We start from the raw sequence: 25,838 nt of genomic DNA, 5'->3' as shown, positions 1-25,838 counted from the left end.
GTATGTGCAATAGTGGCCTTTACAGGATATCGGGAAGCAGTATTTGTTTTTCCCTTTCTATTTTCTTTCTGCACAGATTTTTTCTGATAGTTTTTCCTAGAGAATTTCTTCTTTCTTGTGTTTCTTTCTTTTTTTTTTTTTCGCCCTTTTCTTCACAACCCATCCTCTCCTTTTATAATGGAGTTTTCTGGGCGTCCCGGGGAACTGTTGGTTCCCCTGTTTTGTTCTTTCGCAAACAGAGCATGTTCTGTCCCCATCGTCTCGGTAAGTCCCTTTTCCGTTTTCTCTCATTCTTTCCTTCTCTTGGTTCTGATTCCTTCGAAAGCTTCTGGTTGGCCATCCTCTTTGGGACGTGCTGAGGTATGCCCTTCTCGGCATCCCCATTTCTGGCGTCTTCCTCTTTTCCCTTTCTTTCTTATTTGGGTGGAATCCTGTTCTGCCATTTTTGAAAGTCACTTGTTACCATTCTTCTTCCCTGTCCTGGTTCCCCGAGGCCCTTTTTCTGTCTGTGCCATGAGAGGTCGCTCGCGTTTTTTGCTTTTATTTCTTGTTTTTCTTCTTCTGTCTTCTTTCTATGGATCTGTCCCAGTCTTCCTTTTTATTTGTGCTGCGCTTATTGAGGATCCTTGCTTCTTTATACTTTGCCGTGGTCTCTTTTTTGTATGCTTCTTTCTTTTCTGGGCTTCGGGATCCTCTGGGCCTTCCTTTTATTCCCCCATGGGTCATCCGTATCTATTGCTTTGGGCTTAGCCTGAATTTTTTCCTTTTGGGCTTGACTTGTTCTTCTGTTTTGGGCTTATTTTATTATGACCCTTTTTTTTTAGACCTCAACAAATATAAAATGGAACAAATAATTTTTTTTTTTTGGATACTAAGAGTTTTTCCACACATAAGAATATTAGTTATTTTTTGGAAGTTTGATAGTTGAGGGAGGGAATATTTGAAAATTTGATATGGTATGTGCCCTTTTGGATTTGCCAATGCATGAGTAACAATAAGGGGGGCCGCCAATGCATGGGTACACAATAAGGGAGCCACACTAATTGGGGTCTCTACTCGTCTGCTGAGGAGCAAAGAGAACGATGTCTTTGGTCTAATTCGGTTATATTTAGTCTATTTCGGTCCAAATTGGTCGCTTTTTGTCCAATTCAGTTCACTTTAGTCTATTTCAGTCCATTTTAGACTAGTTAGACCTTAAATTGATTTGTTTTGTAGGTTTCCTTTTCAATTTTGGGCTCAAAATTTTATTTATTTATTCTTATTTTTTGGGTTGAAAATTATAAAATTTTATTCTATTTGAGCCAAATTCTTTAGTTTTGGGCTAAAAAATAGTACAAACAAAATAGACATTAAAAATTAGAGAAATGAGTCCTAAAAAAGTAATAAAAATGATAAATATTTAAAGGATTAATTTAAAATTCAAGTTTCAATGATATTGGGATTATTCTTATGTTTGGAAAGAAAAAAAGGCTACAATTCTAAACTTATATTATAATTTAAACTCAATGTAACATATTATGTGTGTTCCATGGAATGGAGTTGTACATTTTTTTTAATATCCTTGGATATTTTCAATTAGTCAACCGATTATGATATATTTTTAAAAAGTCATTTTAATAACATTTGCCATTTTCTTCATTTATATAAAACAATATTCTAATTATGTAATTTAAATATTTTTATTAAATTATGTTATGTAACATATATATATATATATATATATATGTACATGTATATGTATGTATGTATTGTCGTTGATTGCAAAAAATATTATATGCTCCATTACATACATTATATGTATTGTTATTCCATTTTTAGGATCGAGTGATAGGCAAGGCTCTCACCGCTGAGTGGCTACATGAAATGACATAAGGAAAAACGCTAACTAGTGACATTTATGCCATACCACAAAAGGAACAGTTTTTTACAATTAAAGCTCATTATAATCTATATATTACTAAAAACTGAAGCGTAACATTTAATGTTGCTACGTTCACATTGAGCCACGTCAGCAACCATGCCATTTTCATCATCTTTTCTGAATTTTTAATTCAATTTGAAAATAGTTTTTGTCAATTTTTAATTCAATTTCCAGCCCTATCTCTACTTTAAAGTCCACTTCTTATACCTTTAAATCCACTATAAAACCCAAGCCCACACCTAAAGCCTTTTCAGCTAACTCTTTTTGTCATACTTATTGCTTTTCATGGTTACAACTTTTTTTTTTTTGTTTTTTTGCTGAATTCACAGTTACAACTTATACCATTCCCTTTCCTTTTGTTACATGGAGCCCTATCTCTACTTTAAATTCCAGCCCACACCCAAAGCCTTTTCAGCTAACTCCTTTTGTCAAACCTGAATGCTTTTCACGGTTACAACTTATGCCTTTCCTTTTCAGGTTTAGTTTCTTCCCCTTCCCCACTTGTTTCAGCTTCTATTCTATCGTTTCACGTTTTGTTTCATCCACGCCATATCATGGTTTTAGCTTCTGTTCTACTGTTTCACTCACGGTTTCAGCTTCTGTTCTATTTTCGCTTCTAACGGCAGCCTCTCTGTCTTCCTACCTCTCCTCTCATCCATATAAATACTGACATAAGCCGGGTGATTTAGTTGAGGTATCCCTACATCCCAATTTCTTTTGTGCTCTATTATTTTGCTTGATGGTTTTTTTGTTTCCCTTTCTACGTTTGTTTCTGCCTTTTTCATGCTGTGGTGTGGATGGTTGTTAGTTACATTTACTTTCTAAATAATTTTTGTTGGGGTGTTGAATTTGTTACTGTTGGGTTATTTAATTGGAGCACTGCTTCTTTTGGGTATGTCCATTCTGAGTTCTTTTGGGGATTTTCTAGGTTGGGAAAACCCAAAAATTGGGTATGTTCATTCTGCACGCAGAGATTTAGTTTGGCTGTCTATTTGGTTGCAACACCTGTGTGTTCTATGATATTAGTTTTTGATGTCTTTGTTTTAGACTAGGTTGAGAAGTCTACAAACAAAGACTTTCTGTTCTGTAATTTTTCCCCTTTACTAGATATGTTTTTTATTTTTTATTTATTTTTTTATGGTGGAATGCTTGAAATAAATAATAGAAACCAGTAGGCTATGATAGTTCTTTATGCATAAGAGGCCAACCCTTCACCCTCAAAATGTTCGACAAAATTCCTAAGCCAAATTGAAAAAAGGGGGGCTTGGGCTTTGAGGCATGGCTTATAAAGATAGTGTTGACATTAAGCATCCTCCAAGTTTTATTGTATATTTGTGGTCAAATGTTTCAAAGGAACAACCTGAAGACTGCGTTAGGATTATCAAAGATAGATGAAAACTATTAACATCAAGCTATTATTCTTGCCATGAGAAATGCTTCAGACGCATTAAGGTTCAGTTGGTTTAACCACAGTTAACCTAATTAATCTTTAAATGAACACTCTTTATGATCCAGATCCGCACACGAATCCAAGGCTTTTTTTTTTTTGAAATGCCAGGCAAGCTTCAATAGATAAATACAAACTGATCAGGGTAAAGACTATTCATTCAAAGTATCCTTCTTGATTACATTCACAAACTGATCAGGGTAAGGACTATTCATTAACAAACCCCTGCCAACTATTATTGAAAACCCATTTGGCTAAGTAATGAGTTGCTAGATTAGCTTCATGATTTATCCAAGAGAATGCCATTGGATTCAACTTTTTAGCCATATCACAAGTGTCTTCTACAATACATATAGCTTGCCAAGGAATAGAGATAGGCATTTCCCTTTCAAAGTTTTGTTAATAGCACCGATACAAATCTTTTGAGTCTCCTTCAGTTACTACTTTCCTCAAATTTAGTTCTTGACTCAATAAAACTGCCCATCTAATTCCTTTTACCTCAGCTGCACACACTGTAGTGTTACATACAATCCTTTTGCCCCCAGCAATCACCTTGCCCTTCCAAAATCCCTTCCAAGGCACTTTGTAGGCTGTTTGCAACCTTAGTCATTGAGGGGTGAAGTACACTTTCACTAACACAATCCAATGCCAGGGACGCAACAAATGCCAGTGCCTCCATTTCCAATGGGGTAGGTGGCAGTACTTTTGGGTCCAAAAACCTGTGAATTTCCTTTTGCGTAGTGTATGGGACTATGAAATCAACTATAAGCCTTTGCTCACCACTAATAGGTTTCATAGACTTGTGGTCAAATGTTTGATAGTTTGATTTAATAGAAGCAGTCAAATCTTTTGTTTAGCAACCAGAATTAGGTCACCTTGATTTGACCTTCTAATTTAGTGTTTGACTATTTTGTTTCTCTGAAGCTTTGATTTGTTTGTCTCTCTCTGCCAATCACCCCTCTAAAAAATATTGCTTTATTATTTTGGCATGGCATTGAGGACTTAATTAACTAGATTCTATGTTACATGCACAAAAATTGTTTGATAAAATACCTGATTGTTTTGTTCCTTCTCTAGAATTAAGTCCAAAAATTGTAAATAGAGATGTTCTTCTTACATAGTATACACATGGTCTTGACAGTATATAATGTCCATTTAGCACATGGTTTATTTTAGATTTTTTTTTTTAATGTGTGATGTACTTTTTTTTGTAGAATTGCTTTCTTGATTTTAATACTTATTTGAAAGTAGGAACATAGACGAGAAAAGCTAAGATTCACTTAATTTTCTATCATTTTGTCTTGGTAAGAATTTTCTTTTCTCCCTTTTGTTTAGTATATAGATACTCATTGGCTTGAATTCAAGCTTGACTCACGTTACTAATCAATTATAGAATACATGACAGAGCATGCTCAATGTCTAACAAGTACAAATGACATGGCAGTACATGCTCCATGTCTTTCAAACAATCAATATGTAAAATCCATTTACAATCTATGAACCCAACTATGGTACCTATCATATTAGGTGAAAGCTATGTTATTCTATTCAGATTAAGTTCTTGGTCCTAGGTTCTTAAAAGCTTTCTTTGCATTGTCTATGCTGGTAACTATTTGTTTGCTTCATTAATGGTATGTACTTAAATGACTCCAAGCAGTTTTACCATATATTTTTTAACAAATTTGCATTTAAATGTATATTTTTGTGTGTTTTTTTAGGGCCTGGCTTTAGTTTTAGTTTGGCATAAACTTGAAACAAATGCCACAAATATCTGGATTTGTGACTTTTGTATTCTTAATGTTTGAATAAAACTAAATGGTACCATTTAAACATGTTTCATATAAGTTTTTGAGGTCTCAGGTCATGTTGTATTTAAAAATGACAAAAGATAGTATCATTTTCCACCTTAGTACAGTTAGTACTGGTGTTTTATATATAACTTGGATAGATTAGTGTGTATACTCACTTTTGTTATTTATTTCTGAATTTCATGATGAAGACTAATAGAATACTTATTTTTCATGAAGATTTTTAATATATTGGATTTTTAATAATAAATCAATAGTTGGGGTCAAGTTATTTGAACCATACATGTCTCCATTTAATTTTCTTTCTTGGTTGCTTTGTACTTCCTACCATTTAATAGTTTAAATATTTTTTCCTTGCTTTGTCTAATTTTACTTATTGTTGACTTCTTCAAAGAGTAGTACTACAAAAAATAAAAAATAAAATGAGAAAGGGAGAATTAGAGGTTGTGGGTCATAAGTCATAGTCACATCCATTAGAATTAGAATTTGGGTTATGCTTAAATAAGTTAGGCTAAAATTATTTGCAAGGACTTCCACAATTTTGGGTGGGGTGGACATATTTGATGCTATTCTCTTCTAGGCTAGATTTGTGATCAATAATAATGGTTAGGTGCTTTTTTTTTTTTTTAATGTACTGTTGTGTATTGATGAGATTGTCCTCATTCAAGTAGTTAACCATTTGCTCTAACATCTAAATTTGGAATGATGTCCAGGGGCTATCATGGTTGTTAAAGCATCAAAGCCAATTGCAATGGTTGATGCGTATGGGTTTTTTAAGTACAAAAAGTAAAATGTTTGTGAGTTTCATTTAGTTTCCAACTTATAATATATAAATTTTGTGTTTCACTTTCATGAGGTGAAGTGTTGTTTGACTGGCCGGTCCTTATAAAACATGCATGAAACTGTGATTTGAATAGGAAAATATGACAAAATCCTATTTGTTATTGGTGCATTTGTTGTGAGAAGTCCAAATTATCTAGATAGGTAATTTGTAGTGATGATTGTATGGTCTGGAAGTTCTATTATCTTTGTGATGATTGGGTTTTGATGCATTGCTAATTTGATTTTCCACTAAAGAATAGTAAAAAGTTCTGGATTAATCTCCCATCCTTATTTTTAATTTTTTTGGTTTGGTTAATTTGTGAAATACTTGGTTTTTTTAGTATAATAACAATTGTTTGATTTTATTAATTTTAAAGGAGATCCGGATTCTTCCTTTTGTCAAGAGATCACATTAATAGGCTTGTCACATTAATTGTTTTTTATGGGAATAGATTTTTTATGTTTATTTTTTAATGCAACTTCAATTTGTTTGATAGTTGGAGATTATTGGATTTGAATCTTGCATGTCTCCATTGGAAACACCAAGAGGTGCCAATTAGTTGAATTACAAAGTTCGTGGCGGATTTTGCCAATTTGAGTTTGACTCGATCTTAATATCTTTAATTGTAAATTTATTAATATTAAGATGTAAAAGCAGTTGTATATTTATTTGATTTATTGATTCTTTTGTAATACTTATTAAACCAAATTGACTCTCAAAAGAAAAAAAAAAAAAAAAAAAAAACTTATTAAACCAAATGTAAGAGCACATTATGATTATTATAGTATATTACTTCATAATATTTGTATGTATCTCATTTTTAATGATATTGTGTGTAAAATTTTGATTGTTTCATCACAAGAAATGTTCAAACTACATTTTTCATCTTATATTGCAGATGATAGCTAGCTTTCAATAGTTGAAATTAGAGAAATGTTTAAACCTGAACATGTTAACATTTGATCTAAAACAATCCCGTGCAACGCACGGGTTAACGACTAGTTGTTTATAAAGCCTAGATTAACATAGAGTATATAATTCAATGTGAGATGCACCACTCACACCACATAACACTCACTCAAGTAATGCAATTCCATATTTAATCCATCTAGGACATCACATCCATAGACCCTCTTTTGTGAAAGACATCCAATTGAATGCAACAAGTACATTAGACACCACATCATCAAATGAGGCTATTGGAATTTAATCCAAAATAAAGGAACAATTTCTTGAGTACGTAGTTTTACCAATATACTAGATCATAAATGATTGTCAAAGGGCTCTAGTCAAGGATTATAAAATGCCAATAGTTTATAAATCAATTTTGCTATCCCATATTTATAATATATAAGCAAGCTAACTCCACAATGATGGGAATGGTTGTTGCTTACCACATTCAAAGTAGACTGGTATTACTTGCACAACTTGAGAGTTCACGTGCCCTATATAGCATTATCAAACACTTCCACCTAACATAAAAATGACCCTTGAGCCATGGTCCCCTTTATACTTCCTTGGATTCACAACCAAACCCATGCCTATTCAATTACAGCTTGGAACCAAATTCAAATGAATTTATCCTTCTTCTCCAATGGAGACAAAATACTGTTATTATCACCAACAACTGGGCCAATCTAATTCACATCTTGCACCAGCCGTCAAGAATTACTTTGAATTGAAAAATCTTCGTCCGTCCAAAATATAAAACATGAAGAATAATATTTGCGGTGTAAGAAACATTGGAAATCAGCATCATCATGTGCTTAAAGAAACAACTTGGCATACGTTTAGCACTAGTTGCCAAGTGATTCACAAGCAAAAAGTCCACGTGTGTGTGTGTGTGTCTTTCTCAATGAGATTTTTTTGCTCCCTATCAATCAATGAACGTGGTTTTTGTCGTTATATTCAGGCTTCGAAGTTGTTGCAAGGAATTTGCGGTGAAGAATTAGCAATGCTAAAGGCATGCACGTCGTGTTCGTGTGTGGTGTAACAATCTTGGTGGGCTTGAATAGAAAAAAAAAAAAAAAAAAAAAAAAGGTTTCGGAATAAAGGCAAATCTTGATATTTAGAATTTATTGGGACTCGATCAATTATTTTTGTACTGATTTGTACATACAATGTTCGAGAATAGCATGGTGGGGTAGGACTGTAGGAAAGAGAAAAATATCAAATAGAAGTATATTTCTTCCCCCATAAGACTTGAATCGATCAATCAAGTAGGAATGACATGAAACTTGGGTACGGAAAAAGAAGATCGGGAAAATTTCGTTAAAAAATTCAATATCAAAAGTAATTGCAGCTAAATATTGGGACAAATCAATCGAAATTTGATTCAAATTAGCATTCACCATTCAATTGGAATTAGAAGAAAGTTGAAAAATTGCAAATTGGCTAAGAGAAGGGGTACAAATTTCTAAGACAGACCCATATAGTCCTTGTGGTTCTATCTTTTGGCTGGGATAAAAAATGTTGGGAGCTAGATGTGATTAGGCATTGAGTTTAATTTTGAAACTTGTTTATACATGGAAAAAGAAATTGGTAAAAAAGAAAACCACATAATTAACTCATGCGGTAAACAAACTGAAGATTTCATTACTAATCAAAATTTTTGCAAGGTTAAGCAGATGTTAGGTCTTCTTCCTATCTTTTATAATTCCCCTTTAATTCTTCTGAGCATTAAACATTCTTTTCTCAACATTAAAAAGTCGACTTTTACAAAATTATCAAGGAAGAAAATGCCAACTCCATTATTAAATTTTACATGCAGCTTATGAATCTACAGACTATCATATATCTATGAGAAACATTTGATCAAGAATAAAAAAATAGTTTTTGGAAAATATCCTTAAAGTACTCACTCAGGTAAAAAAAAAAAAAAAAAAAAAGGGAAAAAAGAAGAAGCATTTTAAGCACTGATTAAATAAAGGTTTATAAAAACTCAAAAAGTAAGTGTCATAACTAAATTATTTACCACTTATAAAAGATTTTATAAGATCTCACTAAATAGTTTGTAAAATTATTCAATGCACACGATGTATCATGCTCTTCATTTTGCCTCAACAATAACAACTAGTAATAACCTGCCACTTAGGATTTGTTGTAAAAATGTTGTAAAAATATTATAGACATATCATTTCTCTAGTTGGTTTATGAATCATGCACATAAAATTCTCATTCATGTGAAAAGGAAGTCTAAATGCTGATAATAAAAATGTCGGTTTATGTTTTTTTTGTTTTTTGTTTTTTTCCTTTGTAAATGATAATAATACACGTCAAAAAAGGAGGGAAAAAAAGAAAAAGAAAAAAAGAAGAAGAGGTAAGAAAATTCCCACCACCTCCTCAGTGAGTCCACCTATATAAACCCCTCTGCTTCCCACTTCTTCCCTAGAAAAGACCCTTTCAAAACTTTCCCTTAGATCCCAATTCCCTCCCCTTCTCTCTCAAATTCAACACCAACCTCTCTCCCCTCCAATATTTTCCCACAAACCAAACAACTCCGTTCAACTTCCTGCAATCAAACTCCAATCTAAATTTACACATTCTGTTTAGTTCTGCAGAAAACCAAACATCATGATCTCTTCAGTGAAGCTCACAGCCTCGTCCTTCACAACCCGAAAGCTTCCTCTTCCGAAGCCTCAATATTTTTTACAACCCACTTCTCAAAATGTCAAACAGAACCTTATTATTAACCATTCCTTCTCTTGTCAGAAGCCACTTTACATTTCATCCATTGAGAATTTCTCATTGCTAAAGAAAACAGAGCAGCGTGGAACAGAGTGCAAGGCCTACGAAGCTGACCAGTCTCGGCCGCTGGAGGTTAACATTGATCTCCCGGACGAGCAGGCTCGGTTGGAGGCGGCTCAGAGGCTCAGAATTGGTATATATTTCGCCACCTGGTGGGCTTTGAATGTGGTGTTCAACATATACAACAAGAAGGTTTTGAATGCTTTTCCTTACCCCTGGCTCACTTCGACGCTCTCACTCGCAACTGGGTCGCTCATGATGCTGATCTCGTGGGCCACAAGGATCGCTGATGCTCCGAAAACCGATTTGGAGTTCTGGAAGACTCTTTTCCCTGTAAGAAGCTTGAAATTTTTCTATCATCTCAAGTTTTTATCTGTTTTCTTCTGTTTTGTTTTTTGGCTGAGAAAGGGAAGCCTACAAGAAAAGAACAAGAAAAAAAATCAAATGGAATTGTTAAATATTTGAGAAGATTTTATAACACCATTTTTTAGGATTATTTTGAAAACCATAATGACATTTATCAAATTTTCTGTGATTTTTTTTTCTTGGCTGCGAGTTTTCCTCTGTTTTTGTTTCCTAAGAAAATGTAACCGAGAAAAATAAGCGAAAAGAAACGAAAAAATCAAATGTAATTTTGAATATTAGAGTAGAATTAAGAACACCCTTTTGCGGTTTTTGTTTGAAAAACATAATGAGATTTTTGAAATGTTTTTACTGTGACTTTTGTTTGTTATCTTGTCTTAAAACAGAGTGTGTTGTGGTGTCGGGACTCTGTTTTTTGTATTATTTTTTGGGACTCTGTTTTTTGTATTTACTAAGTTGGTTATGTGTATAGGTTGCAGTGGCGCATACAATTGGACATGTAGCAGCGACTGTGAGCATGTCGAAAGTTGCAGTTTCTTTCACCCACATTATCAAAAGCGGTGAGCCTGCTTTCAGTGTCTTGGTTTCAAGGTTTTTGTTAGGTGAGACGTTTCCGGTGCCGGTTTATTTGTCACTCCTGCCAATTATCGGAGGATGTGCGCTTGCTGCTGTGACCGAGCTCAACTTCAATATGACTGGTGAGAAATCTTACTTAGGATCTATTTGAATAGAACTTATTTTGCTGAAATTGAAAATTGAAAACTGAAAATACTGTAGCAAAATAATTTTTAAATGTGTGAATAGTTCCGTGGGATCCATTTTTAATGAAAAAGTTGCTGAAAAGTGTAATTTGTGGGTCCGTAAACAGTGCACGGATGCATTGTTCACGAGAAAAAAGTCAATATTTGCCGTTACTGTTCAATGAACAGTGCATAAACAGTAACTGCATTACTCCAAAACGCATGGAAAAAAAAAAAAAAACAACGTAGCTTCACAAATGCAGACACAGCTTCAGTGGAATCCAAACAGACACTTAATTACTTGTTTAAATTAAGGAAAATGTTGATGGATATTATCATGTTAGTGTAATGTTTTTGGACTATTTGTATTGTCTTGCTAGCCGAGCTCAAAATTTTGGGACTAAGGCTAGGTTGCTATTATTGCAGTTGAATGTAGTAGTATGATCTTGTTAGTGGTGGTGTTTTGAGATCTAATACATGCTGCAATGTGTTTCAGGGTTTATGGGGGCTATGATATCGAATTTGGCGTTTGTGTTTCGGAACATATTCTCAAAGAAAGGGATGAAGGGGAAGTCTGTTAGTGGGATGAACTACTATGCATGTCTATCTATATTGTCTCTATTGATTCTTACACCTTTTGCCATTGCCGTGGAGGGCCCTAAGATGTGGGCTGCTGGCTGGGAAAATGCCATCTCTCAGATTGGACCACATTTCATATGGTAATCTCAATTGCCTACTTCTCTCATTGAATTGTTACCATTTTACTTATCTTAGACATTGAACTTCTCAATTGTCTGTTTTATTGACTTGATGTGGTTTGGTCTATTTTGGAGTAAAAACTAAATAAATGTTATCAATTCTACAAGGGTAGATTTGCTATGTAAAAATATAACTTTCTTTTAAGTATAATTTGACCTTGTTTTGGCCTTTTAGGTAAACAGAAGAGATGCAAGTCACTGTAAATATATTGTTGGTTTAGGCGATTTAAGTAATTGAAGCTCTTCAAATAGAAAGGTCTAGATTGACCGAGTAAAATCATGTACTAATTTGAATGGTGTAGGAGAAATATTTTATTTTAGATAATTTATTGTAAGAGGCATTCAAACTTCTGAAGTAAATTTTTACCTCTTCATTTCTTTTTGGTCTTGTTATTATGGCGTTCAGATAAAATACATTCTTTTTTTTTTTAATTTAAATGACATCCTATCCAATGGTAGAATATCTAATATCAAGCAAAAAACTGATTAATTAGATACGAACGAACACAATATGTAGGATCTTCTGTGTCAGCTCATAAGGGGGCATGTTTTTCCCGTCTGGTTTTGGATGATTGAAGTAGCAATTTTGGTGTGGTGGTTTTGATTATTCAGTGGTACTAATCAGTTGCTAAAATACTAGCATGCTTTCCTTTTTGTTGTTACTAAGAAAAATGTGTGGCTCTGAATTTTTGCAGGTGGGTTGCAGCCCAAAGTGTCTTCTATCACTTGTATAACCAAGTTTCATATATGTCTCTCGATCAGATTTCTCCCTTGACATTTAGCATAGGAAACACGATGAAGCGGATATCTGTCATAGTCTCCTCTATCCTAATATTCCACACACCTATCCAACCCATCAATGCTCTTGGAGCTGCTATCGCAATTCTTGGCACCTTCCTCTATTCACAGGTACATTCTCAACTTGCTTGTATGTGGTCAAAAACACTGCAGAACAGCGTTTGAACTTAGGACTACTAGAGAAGTAGGCCGATCATCTTTTTTGCTTATTGAACTCTCACATGTTATCCAAGAGGATGTGAGCCTTAAGAACATTTAATTTATATAGCCAATGAACTCTAATTCAAATGACAATTCTAGTGACCCTAGAATATGCAAGATCCCCACGGTGATTATCTGCATATCCTGACAACTTTCCATTGTACTTGTGAGCAGGCAAAGCTGTGAGGAAGTTAAGGATTTGATAAAAATCATGTAGCATGTAGCATGGATGAGACAAAAGCGATGATGATAACATGGGCTGGAGCTGGAAGCATTGCTGATGACTGTTGATTAAGGTTACTGGTATTAGATCGAGATCATTGGGACCCCACAGTGTTTCTTCTTCAAAATCATAGGAATAGTATATTTGTTCAATTTACAAGGGTGACTATAGATGATAGTGTTCATTTCCTCTGTTCACAATTGAGAAAATTTGTTGTAGTAGATGAGTTCAATATTTGAGACGTGTTAATTTGAGGCAATAATAATGATAATTATGAATTTCCACATTGATTTATTGTAGTTGCATGGGATGAATAACTGAATGTAAGATTACCAGCTGATCTATGCTAGGGATTAGGCTTTGGCCACCTTGATTAAATCCACTTTTACCTAGCTTGATTTCTCAAATATTGGTCGTAAAGGTGGATATCATTTTCCATTGATGGCAAAACTAATTTATAGGCAAAGCTTGGGCGCCATAGTCTTGGACCAAGGCAGCCCCCAATTCCAGGGACACCCTGATGGCTATTCCCCAACATGTTACATGAATATTGCTAATTAAACAATTCAATCAAAAAATTGTTTTATTTATTTATTAATTGCAATGGAATTTGTTAGTTGATTATTCAATGAATCAAAATCACTTTGAAGTCTAAAGTCCAAACTAAATAAACCCCTAATATTTTGTATCCTATATGTATTAGTGTTTGCTAGCTCGATCAACTTGCGTAATCTTTGTTATCTCACGAGGCTTTGTGATTGAAAAGAATCCAAGAGACAAGGTCTCAACAGAATGTGGGGGGTTAAAACTTAAAATACAGGTTTGAGTCGTTTCACTTGGGTCCGGTAGACCAATGCAATAGGGCAATGAAAATGACACAAACATGACATATGTTCTAAAATGGCTACGTGTTGGCCCGGTATCCCATCCAGTGCACAAGAGCACTGGATGAATACGTTACCCAACGCTTTACTGTATACACATACATGTCGCATATATATGGCAAAGTCTTAGCCACCAAATATCTAGTGTGAAATTTGGGGCCACCAAAATATTAAATGAGTGATATTAAAAAATACTATTTTTATTGTCAATCCTTCTGTTTTCTGTTTTTTAGCAGCTATGCACATCATCTTTAGGCAATATGCTATTTTGGAATTAAATTTAGATTTCATGGCTTTAATTCAATTGTAGAAACTGTCATTTATTTTTCAACTTATTTTTATTTAGCTCAAATCATAATTTAGTTTATTCTAATATGGTTCAATGGTTTTTATTTTTATTTTTAGTCCATCATATATTGGTACCACTTCTTGGGTTCTAAAGCAAGGTTTCATAATGCATGGCTTTGCTATACATGTTCTTTGTATTGCATATTAATAAATAGTTCTCCCAATATTTTCAGAAATACTAAGAGTCCGTTTGGATACAACTTATTTTTGCTGAAAACTGAAAACACTATAGTAAAATAATTTTTAAATGTGTAAATAATGTCGTGAGACTCATTTTTAATGAAAAAGTAGCTGAAAAGTGAAGTTTGTGGGACCTGTGAATAGTGCACAGGTGCACTGTTCATAGGAGAATAGTCAAAAGTTGTGGCAAAAAAAAAAAGGGAGAAAACGCGCAAGTACTAAACGCAGATGCCAATAAGTCGGATCCAAACGGGCAATAAAAAAAGGGTGTATATCATCTCTGACTTTTTGTGTTGATATGTATTAATTTGGAACCATGTTTGCTTACAAACTTTCAAGCCAAGAACTTGGTATCCTTAGTGGCGGCTCCACCTCTAAGCTAGGGTGGTCATATATATGACCACCTTGACTAGCAAAAAAATGTTATATATTTGCCCAAAAAAAAAAAAATTATAGACTAAACTAACTTATTGTGACCACCCTAATAAAAATAAGGAATTCCCTAACTTGAAAATCACTAGAATTTAAGTTCAATAAAAAGAAGATTAATGTTACATATGCAACTATTTCACAATAATTTCACAACAAATCTTATGTAGTATACTTCTGTGAATTTCTCTTGAGTGACCACTGTAACGCCCCAAAATCATAAGTAATAAAAGTCTATATAATCTGAATAATCCATAGAAAAATATTAAATAAAAGAAACCAGCAACTTAACATCTCTTTAAGGGGAAATAAAGGGGGGGGGGGATGTGAGATAACTCAATAAGTGGAATTCACTAACATTGGGGTGTGGGAACAAATCTTTCAAAAAATATTCTTACAACAAATTCATAACTTGTAGCTCATCATTATTTTATCATCGAATATTTTGTGTGTATATATATATATATATATATCAATACCATCATATATAGAGTTTCCTAGGCTTTTCTCGTGGTCAACGTTTACGTCCCGTTGACAGGGTTGTGATGTCCCCTTTTTGGGACTGAAACCTCCTTTTCATCCCCTTTCTTAAGGATGGCTCCTTTGGAACCTAAAGGTGCACTCCCTTGCTAAGGAGCTTCCTTTTTGGATCCTCAATAGTATACTCTCTTGCTAAGGAGCTATCAAATGTGCACCATCCCCTTTTCTGGGATCGTCCCTTGCTAAGGACTAGGTGCAGTATGATTGTCCCTTGCTAATGACTAAATACAATATTGAGCTTTTAATCACGACTTACCATAGGTTTTCAAAACACATTCAATAGGCTCACAAAAATAATCCATTCATAATTCTAAAAATATAATGATATATTCACGCATTCAAGTTCAAATAATTTCAGGTTGTCTCACAAGTTTTTCATAAAACGAATAGTCAATGTGCACATCAAACATTTATAAAATATCAATTTATATATAGAATATCAACATATTTCTTGATATAAAATAGTTTAATAATCAACACTGTTTTGGGAAAATCCCTAAAATTAGTAAACACTACTTACCTCTTATTTGCAAAAATAAAAGAAATCAACTTCCCTTCAATCACAACAGATCAGTAGAATTAGAACTTAGCAACCCCAAAGATAGGTCCATCAATACACAATTTCCTACTTAAAAATCTGTTTTCACGTTTAAACAATTTATCTTAGACAATACTGATATATCCAAAAATTTTCATTTATTCACTTAACTATCCAATTCACTTTCAGTCTTTGATCAGCTTGTTTTATTTCACATATTCTCACTATCTATTAATTGGCCCGTTTGTACTACAACTCTATGCAACTCTAGGATTTTATTACGTGTCTAGCCATCATATAGACTACTACAATTCTTAGAATAAACATAATATAACCTTGATTGATCAATCTAATATTCATATCTGATCATTCTCCATTTTTTTTTAATAAGCAAGAAATTAATATATATCAATACTGTATCAGCCTTGTCACCGAGAAAAAAAAACAATAAAATCCTAAGAAGAGGACACCTGAACCTAATGGTAGAGTCACAAGTATAAAATAGATTCAAGTAAAATAAAACTTCAATATTGGCCAAATGATGGATATCTGATCCATCTAATAATAGAAGCCATATATTATATATATCTTAGTTCATTCACCCAATGACCCATAACTCTCTTCATGTTGCAAGACATAAGGACATTCTGGGCACATATTTTGACAATGATAAGGGTGTAGGTGCATGATAGATGGTGGAGCAATTAGTAAGGCTATATACAATTATAAAATAACCATAGAGTACCCCTTTTCTCATCAAAATAATCATAGATTTAGATCCAAGATGGTCATACCTATTATTCTATTAGTTACACAAATAAGAGATGGCTCCTATAAGAGTGGGAAAAAACCATACCTGTAGACTCCAACTCACAGCCACAGTGAAGAAAAGCAAAGTTCAATAGTCGACTAAAGCAAAAGGAAGCCCCATTAGTAAATACATGTGTATCTAAAGAGGAAGAAGGCTAGGGTTTTTTTATTTTTTTTTATTTTTTAAAGTTTATCAAGACCCATATATTTACTTATTTCACCTCACTTAGGCTTCATATTCCATAGTATTTATCTTATTTTTAATATCTTAGGCCCAAATCAATTTAATCCATTTAATTGTAGGCCTCCTTTACAATTTACATAAAATAATTAAATTGGTATCAAAATTATGGGGTGTTACATCCTTCCCCCCTTAAAAAAATTTTGTCCTTGAAATTGTACATACCTTCATTAATGAACAACTTTGGATAATTTGATTTCATATCATCTTCTCGCTCCCAAGATGCCTTCTCCACTGTGTGATTCTTCCAAAGGACCTTAACCAATGATATGGTCTTGGTGCGTAGCACTTGATCCTTGCGGTCAAGAATTTGGATTGGAACTTCCTCATAAGTCAAGTTGTCTTTGATCTTGAGTGGCTCATAGTTCAAAACATGTGTCCCTCAAAATGGAAACATGAAACACATTATGCACTCCTACAAGTGTAGGTGGTAAGGCCAACTCGTAGGCATCTTTACCAATGCATTTTAGGGCCTCAAATGGACCAACAAATCTGGGACTCAACTTCCCCTTCTTCCCAAATCTCATCACACCCTTCATTGGGGTGACTTTCAAGAATACCATATCCTCAACTTCAAATTCAACTTTCCTTCTTGAGTTGTCATAATAACTCTTTTATCGACTTTGTGCTATTTGCAATCTCTTGCGAATCGGATTAATCTTCTTAGATGTTATCTGAATGATTTCTAGTCCCAACAATTTTCTCTTACCAACCTCTTCCCAACATAATAGGGACCTGCATTTTCTACCATACAAAGCCTCATAGGGAGCCATCTCAATACTAGAGTGGTAGCTATTATTATAGGCAAATTCCACTAAAGACAAGTATTGTAAGGTTGAATTTATTCAACCATCTAATTGGCTTTATTCCGTGCCAAATTTGCTTGTAATTCAGCATTTAGTAACCCTGTATTTAGGTGGGTTTGTTGTAAGGGTAGTGAGTGAGATAGAGTGAAGATTGCTCAAGAGTGTGTAAGAAAATAGAGACTCGCGGCTGGAACTCGCGGGTGACTCGCGGCTGCAAGCCGCCAGAAGCAGCACACGTGCCAAGCAAGCTGGAAGATGAACAGTCATGCTAGCTAGAGCACTACAGGACAACTGGCCATACGGTTAACTCGCGACTGGATCTCGCGACTTAGTCAAGCCGCGAGGTCAAGCCGCGAGCCACCCCTGTTTTGTAAAACCTGACGTTTCACATTCCTCTCCCACTCCAGTATAAATACCCCTTTTACCCACGATTGAAAGAGAGCTTCCAGAGAGAATTTTGAGAGAGAAACCCTAAAGAAAAACCAGATTGTTTCACCCACAATCTATACCTTAGAGTCTCTTCAAATTCCTCAACTCTCTTCCTCTCCATTGTCAAATCCTTGAGAGGCATTATACCAAACCTGGTTCTCACCATCATCATCATTGTGAGACAGCTGTTTGGGTTTCTGGGAAGCAGTTAGGAAGGAACCAATCTTCATTGGTTGATGCTACGGTCTAGTAGCGGAATCCGGGAAGCTAGAAAAGAAAAAGGTTCGGCGCAACCTCGTTGGAGCAAGAAGCTTGGAGGGCTTAGGTGCACTGGGTAGATTAGGCTTGGAGGGTCTATTGCTGTCCTTGTATCCCAACTGTATTTTCTAGTGGATTGTTTACCGCTTGGAGGGCAGCGGAGAGGTTTTACGCCGAGGGCTTCGGTTTCCTCTTCGATAACACATCGCGTGTTGTCTTTGTGTTTGCATCTTCCTTCCTCTCTATCTTTGCCTTTATATTATCTGCTGTGGATTTTATTCTGTTTTGGCTTAGATAGTTTTTAACCAATTTCATATTATAGCATATGTTAAGTTTCCGCACACTAGTTGTTTGACATATTGCTTGAATTGGTTAAGTTGTATTTTGGGGGTCTAAACGTTCAAAGGTGTTTTGTACACATTTTTTAACTTTCAAGTATTTTTCCCAACTTCCTTTGAAATCCAATACATAAGCCCTTAACATATCCTCCAAAGTACAAATAGTCCTTTTTGATAAACCATCTATTTGCAGGTGGAAGGCTATACTAAAGCTAAGATTAGTACCCAAAGCTTTATGTAGGCTTTCCCAAAACTTTGAGGTGAATCTTAGGTCTCGATCAGACATAATTGATGCTGGAACTCCATGAAGACTCATAATCTCATCAATATATATCTGTGCTGGCTGATCAAGTGAGTAATTCATCTTAACCGGAATAAAATGTGCTGTTTTCGTCATCCTATCCACAATTACCCAAATGGCCTCATGTCCCTTAAGAGATTTTGGTAAACCAGTCACAAAATCCATACATATACGCTCCCACTTCCACTCAAGAATGGGAAGTGGTTGCAGCAATCTTGAAGGTTTCTGGTGTAGTGCCTTAATTTGTTGACAAGTCAAGCATTGCTCCACAAACTGAGCTATCTCTCTCTTCATGTTATTCCACCAATAAGTTTCTCAAATGTCACAATACATTGTAGTGCTACCAAGGTGCACTGAGTATGGGGTACGATGGGCTTCTTCCATAATCTCCTTTTTTAATGCAAAATCATTTGGCACACAAATTCTATTTCCAAATCTCAAAATACCATCATTAGACACGTTAAATTCTGGTTTCTTCCCTTCTTGTACTTCTCCTATGATCTTTACAATTTGTGCATCATTAACTTGTGAACTCTTAATCTTCTCAATCAATGTGGGTTGTATTGTCAAACTGGCCATAAAGACTTGGGAATCACCCATGAAAATTTCAATCCCCATTCTCTCCAAGTCGTTAATAATCTCCTTTTGGGTAGTTAACAAGGTAGCTGAGAAACCGGAAGACTTTCGACTAAGTGCATCAGCTACCACATGAGCCTTGCCTGGATGGTAATTGATTGAACAATCATAATCTTTAATCAACTCAAGCCACCTTCGTTGTCTCATATTCAATTTTTTCTGAGTAAAGAAGTACTTCAAGCTTTTATGGTCTGTATAAATCTCACACCTTTCACCATACAAATAATGTCTCCAAATCTTCAATGCAAACACCTCTCCAGCTAGCTCCAAGTCATAAGTGGGATAATTTTGTTCATAACTCTTTAATTGGTGGGAAGCATAAGCTATGACTTTACCAAGCTGCATCAACACACAACCAAGCCCTTTTTTCGAAGCATCACTGTAAATGACAAAACCTCCCAAGTTGCTAGAGATGGTTAGTACTGGTGCAGTGACTAACCTTTGCTTAAGTTCTTGAAAACTCTTTTTACATTCTTCTATCCACACAAACTTGGCATTCTTACAAGTTAGTTGAGTCATTGGGCTGCAATATGGAAAATCCTTCCACAAACCTCCTATAATAGCCAGCAAGGCCCAAAAAGGTTCTAACCTCACTTACATTTGTCGGTCTTGCCCAATCAACCACAGCCTCAACCTTACTAGGGTCTACAGAAATCCCTGCCTCAGATATCACATGCCCTAGGAACACCACTTGGTGAAGCCAAAATTCACACTTCTTAAACTTTGCATATAGCTTCTTCTCCCTCAAAATTTGAAAAACAATTCTCAAGTGCTCTTCATGTTCTTCCATGCTTCTGGAGAAGATTAGGATGTCATTAATAAAGACAATAACAAAGCGGTCTAATTACTCATGGAACACCCTATTCATCAAGTCCATAAATGCAGCAGGAGCATTGGTCAAATCATAAGGCATTACCAAGAATTCATAGTGCCCATACATAGTCTGGAAAGCTGTCTTGGGTATGTCTTCACTCTTGATTTTCAACTTGTGATACCTAGAACAAAAGTTAATCTTAGAGAAGACTTGTGCCATTTGCAATTGATCAAATAGGTCATCAATACGAGGGAAAGGGTATTTGTTTCTCACAATAACCCAATTTAACTCACGATAGTCAATACACAACCTTATAGTCCCATCCTCCTTTTTCACAAATAAAACTAGTGCACCCCAAGGAGATGCACTTGGTCTGATGAATCCCTTGTCAAGGAGTTCTTGTAACTGTTCCTTAAGTTCAGTGGGTGTCATCCGATATGGTGCTTTCAATATAGGAGAAGTTCCAGGGAGCAAATCAATGAAGAATTCAATCTCTTTATCTATAGGTATCCCTAGTAGGTCTTCAGGAAAGACATTAGGAAACTCCCTCACAACAAGGATATCACCCAACTTCAATACCTCTTTTCTAGTGTCCACCACATGAGCTAGGTACCCTTGGCATCCTTTCCGTAATAAATGCTTAGCTCGAAGGGTTGATATCACCCTAGGTAAAGTATGCATCCTAGAGCCCTTAAATCGAAATTTTGGTTCTCCTAAAGGCCGAAACACTACTTCTTTTCTAAAACAATCTACACTAGCATGATAAGCCACCAACCAGTCCATTCCCAAAATTATATCATAGTCATACATGTCCATCAAAATCAAGTCTGCGAATATTTCCTTATCCTTAATTTGGATGACATAAGACTTAAGCATAGAATTACATACCAAAGAATCACCCATAGGTGTGGCCACAGACAAATCATAATCCATAAGTCTAGATTTCTTATCACATAACTTAGCATATTGAGAGAAGATAAAAAAGTGTGTAGATCCAGAATCAAATAGCAAAGTTTGAGAATAATGGGAGGATACTTGTAACCACAGTATTTGAAGTTTGAACGTCTTTTGGTGTGAGGGCAAACACTCTCCCTTGTGCCTTCCTCCTTTGATCATTCTTTCCAGGTTGTGCCATTGAGTTTTGTTGAGGAGATGTACAGCTTCTAGCTGAGTGTCCTATCTTCCCACAATTATAACAAGCCTTTCCTTCAAAGAAACATGACTTGTCTCCATGAAACCTTTCACATGTAAGGCAAGTATTCAAACTTCTACCTTGAGCATTTTAGGGTGGATTCTTATTTTCTTGCTTTTTTGATGATGAATTACTCCCAGACCTCCTAAAATATCCTTTCTTGATAGCTCTCTTAACTAACTCTGCATAATTATCAACCCCTGATGCAATCATATGGTGTCGAAGTCTCTCATTCAACCCCTTTTGAAATCTGCCTGCTTTCTTCGCCTTAGTAAGGATTAAGTGGGTCTAAAGCGAGATAACTCGATGACTTTAGCTGTATATTGCTCAACAGTCATTCTACCTTGCACCAAATCAGCAAATTCCCTCTCTTTCCGTTCCTGAACCACCTTAGGGAAGAAGTTATCATAGAAAGCCCCTTTAAATTTCTCCCAAGTGATGGGGTTTCTCTTTGTGTCCATTCCCTCCAAAATGGCTTTAGTGGATCCCCACCAATGCTCGGCTTCTCCAATCAACTTGAAAGTTGCAAACTGCACCTTCTAAGAGTCAGTGCAATCTAAAGCTTCTAACAATTTCCCCATTCGCAAGAACCAGTTCTCAACTTCTGTAGGATTTGGCTTCCCATCAAAGGAAGGGGGATTCCGCTTCATAAAAGTCTTAAAAGAGCAACCAACCCTTGCCTCTACTCTATCTACACCTTTGCTAGCAACATGGGTCAACCTGTCCAACAATCGTGCAGCAGCTTCATCCAAAGGATCAATGCGTGTCACCCTAAGATGTTCATTATCTCTCACGTTTTGAGTGACTTCAACCTCAGTATCAACCCTTGCTTTGGTTTACCTTCGCAAATTAACAATAGGTTCCTCGCTATTGGAATTAGCTACTCTCTTCTTTTTGGGTGGCATGATACCTAGCTAACAAGGAAATCAAGAATTATTACTACAAAACATAAGAAGTAGCATTGCCAAAATTATTTAAAATATCTCACCGAACATAACCTAGATGCCAAATGCTCTGACAAAAAAAATCAAGATCATAACCTAGTTTCAAGTGTCTACAGGATCATAACCTAATTTTTCAAGTGTCTACAAAATCATAACCTAATTTTTCAAGTGTCTACAAAATCATAACCTAAGCTTTGATACCACAATTGTAACGCCCCAAAATCATAAGCAATAAAAGTCTATTTAATCTGAATAATCCATAAAAAAATATTAAATAAAAGAAACGAGCAACCTAAAATCTCTTTACAAATGTCAGTGCTCTAATCCATCAAAGACAAAACATCTTCAAAATAATTCTCCAATACAATGTTTAATGCCATAAAAATCATAATAAAATCCTTAGTTCCACAAAATAATTCGTAATTGTTGTCTTTCAAGAGTCTCTACTCTAATAATTCATCTAATGTATCTGTAAGGGGAAATAAAGGCGGCCGGGGGAGGGGGGGGGGGTGAGATAACTCAATAAGTGGAATTCACTAACATTGGAGTGTGGAAACAAACCTTTCAAAAAATATTCTTACAACAAATTCATAACTTGTAGCTCATCACTATTTTATCATCGAATATTTCATATATATATATATATATATGTAAATATCTTTATATTGTGAACCATCATAATATATATATATATATATATATTTATATATATATCAGTACCATCATATATAGAGTTTCCTAGGCTTTTCTCGTGGTCAACGTTTACGCCCCGTTGACAGGGTTGTGTTGTTCCCTTTTTGGGACTAGAAGCTCCTTTTCGTCCCCTTTCTTAAGGATGACTCCTTTGGAACCTAAAGGTGCGCTCCCTTGTTAAGGAGCTTCCTTTTTGGATCCTCAATAGTATACTCCATTGCTAAGGAGCTATCAAATGTGCATTGTCCCATTTTCTGGGACTGTCCCTTGCTAAGAACTAGCTGCAGTATGATTGCCCTTTGCTAAGGACTAAATACAATATTGAGCTTTTAATCACGACTTGCCATAGGTTTTCAAAACACATTCAATAGGCTCACAAAAATAATCCATTCATAATTCTAAAAAATATAAAGATATATTCACGCATTCAAGTTTAAATAAATTCAGGTTGTCTCACAAGTTTTTCATAAAATGAATAGTCAATGTGCACATCAAACATTTATAAAATATCAATTTATATATAGAATATCAACATATTTCTTGATATAAAATAGTTTAATAATCAACACTGTTTTGGAAAAACCCCCAAAATTAGTAAACACCATTTACCTCTTATTTGCAAAAGTAAAAGAAATCAACCTCCCTTGAATCACAACAGATTAGTAGAATTAGAACCTAGCTACATCAAAGATAGGTCCATCAATACACAATTTCCTACTTAAAAATCTGTTTTCACGCTTAAACAATTTATCATAGACAATACTAATATATCCAAAAATTTTCATTTATTCACTTAACTATTCAATTCACTTTCAGTCTTTGATTAACTTGTTCTATTTCACATATTCTCACTATCTATTAATTGGTCTGTTTGTACTACAACTCTATGCAACTCTAGGATTTTATTACGTGTCTAGCCATCATATAGACTACTACAATTCTTAGAATACACATAATATAACCTTGATTGATCAATCTAATATTCATATCTGATCATTCTCCTTTTTTTTTTTTAATAAGCAGGAAATTAATATATATCAATATTGTATCAACCTTGTCACCGAGAAAAAAAAAACAATAAAATCCCAAGAAGAGGACACCTGAACCTAATGGCAGAGTCACAAGTATGGAATAGATTCAAGTAAAATAAAACTTCAATATAGGCCAAATGATGGATATCTGGTCCATCTAATAATAGAAGCCATATATTATATATATCTTAGTTCATCCACCCAATGACCTATAACTCTCTTGATGCCGCAAGACATAAGGACATTTTGGGCACATATTTTGACAATGATAAGGGTGTAGGTGCATGACAGACGGTGGAGAAATTAGTAAGGCTATATACAATTATAAAATAACCATAGGGTACCCCTTTTCCCATTAAAATAATCATAGATTTAGATCCTAGATGACCATACCTATTATTCTATCAGGTACACAAATAAGAGATGCTCCTATAAGAGTGGGAACAAACCATACCTGTAGACTCCAACTCATAGCCACAGTGAAGAAAAGCAAAGTTCAATAGTTGGCTGAAGCAAAGAAGCCCCATCAGTAAATACACGTGTAACTAAAGAGGAAGAATAAGGCTAGGGTTTTTTTATTTTATTTTTTATGCCCCATATATTTATGCCACCTCACTTGGGCTTCATATTCTATTGTATTTATCTTATTTTTAATATCTTAAGCCCAAATCAATTTAATCCACTTTTTTTTTTTTTTTAGAGAGTAATTTAATCCACTTAATTGTAGGCCTCTTTTATAATTTACGTATAATAATTAAATTGGTATCAAAATTATGGGGTGTTACATCTCTAAAAAATATTCTTGAAACCGCCACCCTAAAAAATATTCTTGAAATCTTACGTAGTACTGCACTTTTTTTAAATTTGTTAAGATGGCACTTGTGATGTCATTTGAAATTGGATTACAAAAGTGTGCTAAACAATCTTGCCTGTTCTGGCTAGACTTTGGTCATATGCACTACTTAGACTTCCATGACTTGTGGCATTTTTGTTTCGATCAACTATCGTCTACTTTCTTTTTTTGTTTTTTGTTTTATTTATTTTTTGGTCAGGAAGATTTGACACTATGACATTGATGAAAATGAACATAAGCACTTTAAGTCTTTAACCCAGTTTTACTAAGGATCTGGCTCCATTATTTTGCATGAAGGGTACAAAAGTGCAGTACATGTTCCGGATGCATCCTCTAGCCATTCGATACTTATGTTAAATATGCCAGTGACATTGAAAATTTGAAACTGCCATTCAGGATGTTGTGACTTGTGACTTGTGCTGTGTGAACAAGCTTGTATGCCTTCTGATATATAGCATAAGCTTACTTTTCATTTCGTTATATATGAATATTTTGTTAGAATAATATAAACAACACAATAAAATAATATATTCAATACAATAAATAACAACTACAACTATCAACACATTAAAATACTATTTTTTTAACAGCCCAACATTAATTTTTTTTTGTTTTTGTTTTTTTTTTTTGTATCTCAAACTCAATTTTTTTAAACTTGCCTTTTTTGCTGTAGAAGTTATTTTTAGGGTATTGGTTGCTAAATTGACATTTTAGTCAATTTAACAACCTTATTGAGGATGCTCT

At 34.7% G+C, this 25,838-nt stretch overlaps 1 protein-coding gene and 1 long non-coding RNA gene across 2 annotated transcripts; both read left to right on the top strand.

Annotated features, from left to right (window-relative positions):
* The first annotated feature begins 2,221 nt into the window (after positions 1–2,221).
* LOC126727147 (uncharacterized) lies at positions 2,222–6,676 on the top strand. Its single transcript, XR_007656168.1, has 2 exons — positions 2,222–2,615; positions 6,496–6,676. It is a non-coding gene; the product is annotated as an uncharacterized LOC126727147 (long non-coding RNA).
* A 2,699-nt stretch (positions 6,677–9,375) lies between these two features.
* LOC126727145 (glucose-6-phosphate/phosphate translocator 2, chloroplastic-like) lies at positions 9,376–13,119 on the top strand. The gene is made up of 5 exons (XM_050432676.1): positions 9,376–10,079; positions 10,582–10,807; positions 11,346–11,568; positions 12,303–12,516; positions 12,781–13,119. The coding sequence occupies exons 1-5, from the start codon at positions 9,573–9,575 to the stop codon at positions 12,790–12,792; spliced, it is 1,182 nt and encodes a 393-aa protein (XP_050288633.1). The 5' UTR covers positions 9,376–9,572; the 3' UTR covers positions 12,793–13,119.
* The last annotated feature ends 12,719 nt before the right edge of the window (positions 13,120–25,838 follow it).

This window comes from Quercus robur, chromosome 5 (assembly GCF_932294415.1).
Source record: "Quercus robur chromosome 5, dhQueRobu3.1, whole genome shotgun sequence".
Classification (NCBI taxonomy): domain Eukaryota; kingdom Viridiplantae; phylum Streptophyta; class Magnoliopsida; order Fagales; family Fagaceae; genus Quercus; species Quercus robur.
Note: the sequence above shows the minus strand (reverse complement) of the source record. Positions and strands in the feature narration are given on the sequence as shown.

What these genes read in the sequence shown, in the direction of transcription:
- LOC126727145 (XM_050432676.1), top strand. Translation starts at nt 9,573, where the DNA reads ATGATCTCTTCAGTGAAGCTCACAGCCTCGTCCTTCACAACCCGAAAG. An exon ending in TCTGGAAGACTCTTTTCCCT is followed by an intron (nt 10,080 to 10,581) that starts GTAAGAAGCTTG and finishes TTATGTGTATAG; the next exon opens with GTTGCAGTGGCGCATACAAT. An exon ending in GCTCAACTTCAATATGACTG is followed by an intron (nt 10,808 to 11,345) that starts GTGAGAAATCTT and finishes AATGTGTTTCAG; the next exon opens with GGTTTATGGGGGCTATGATA.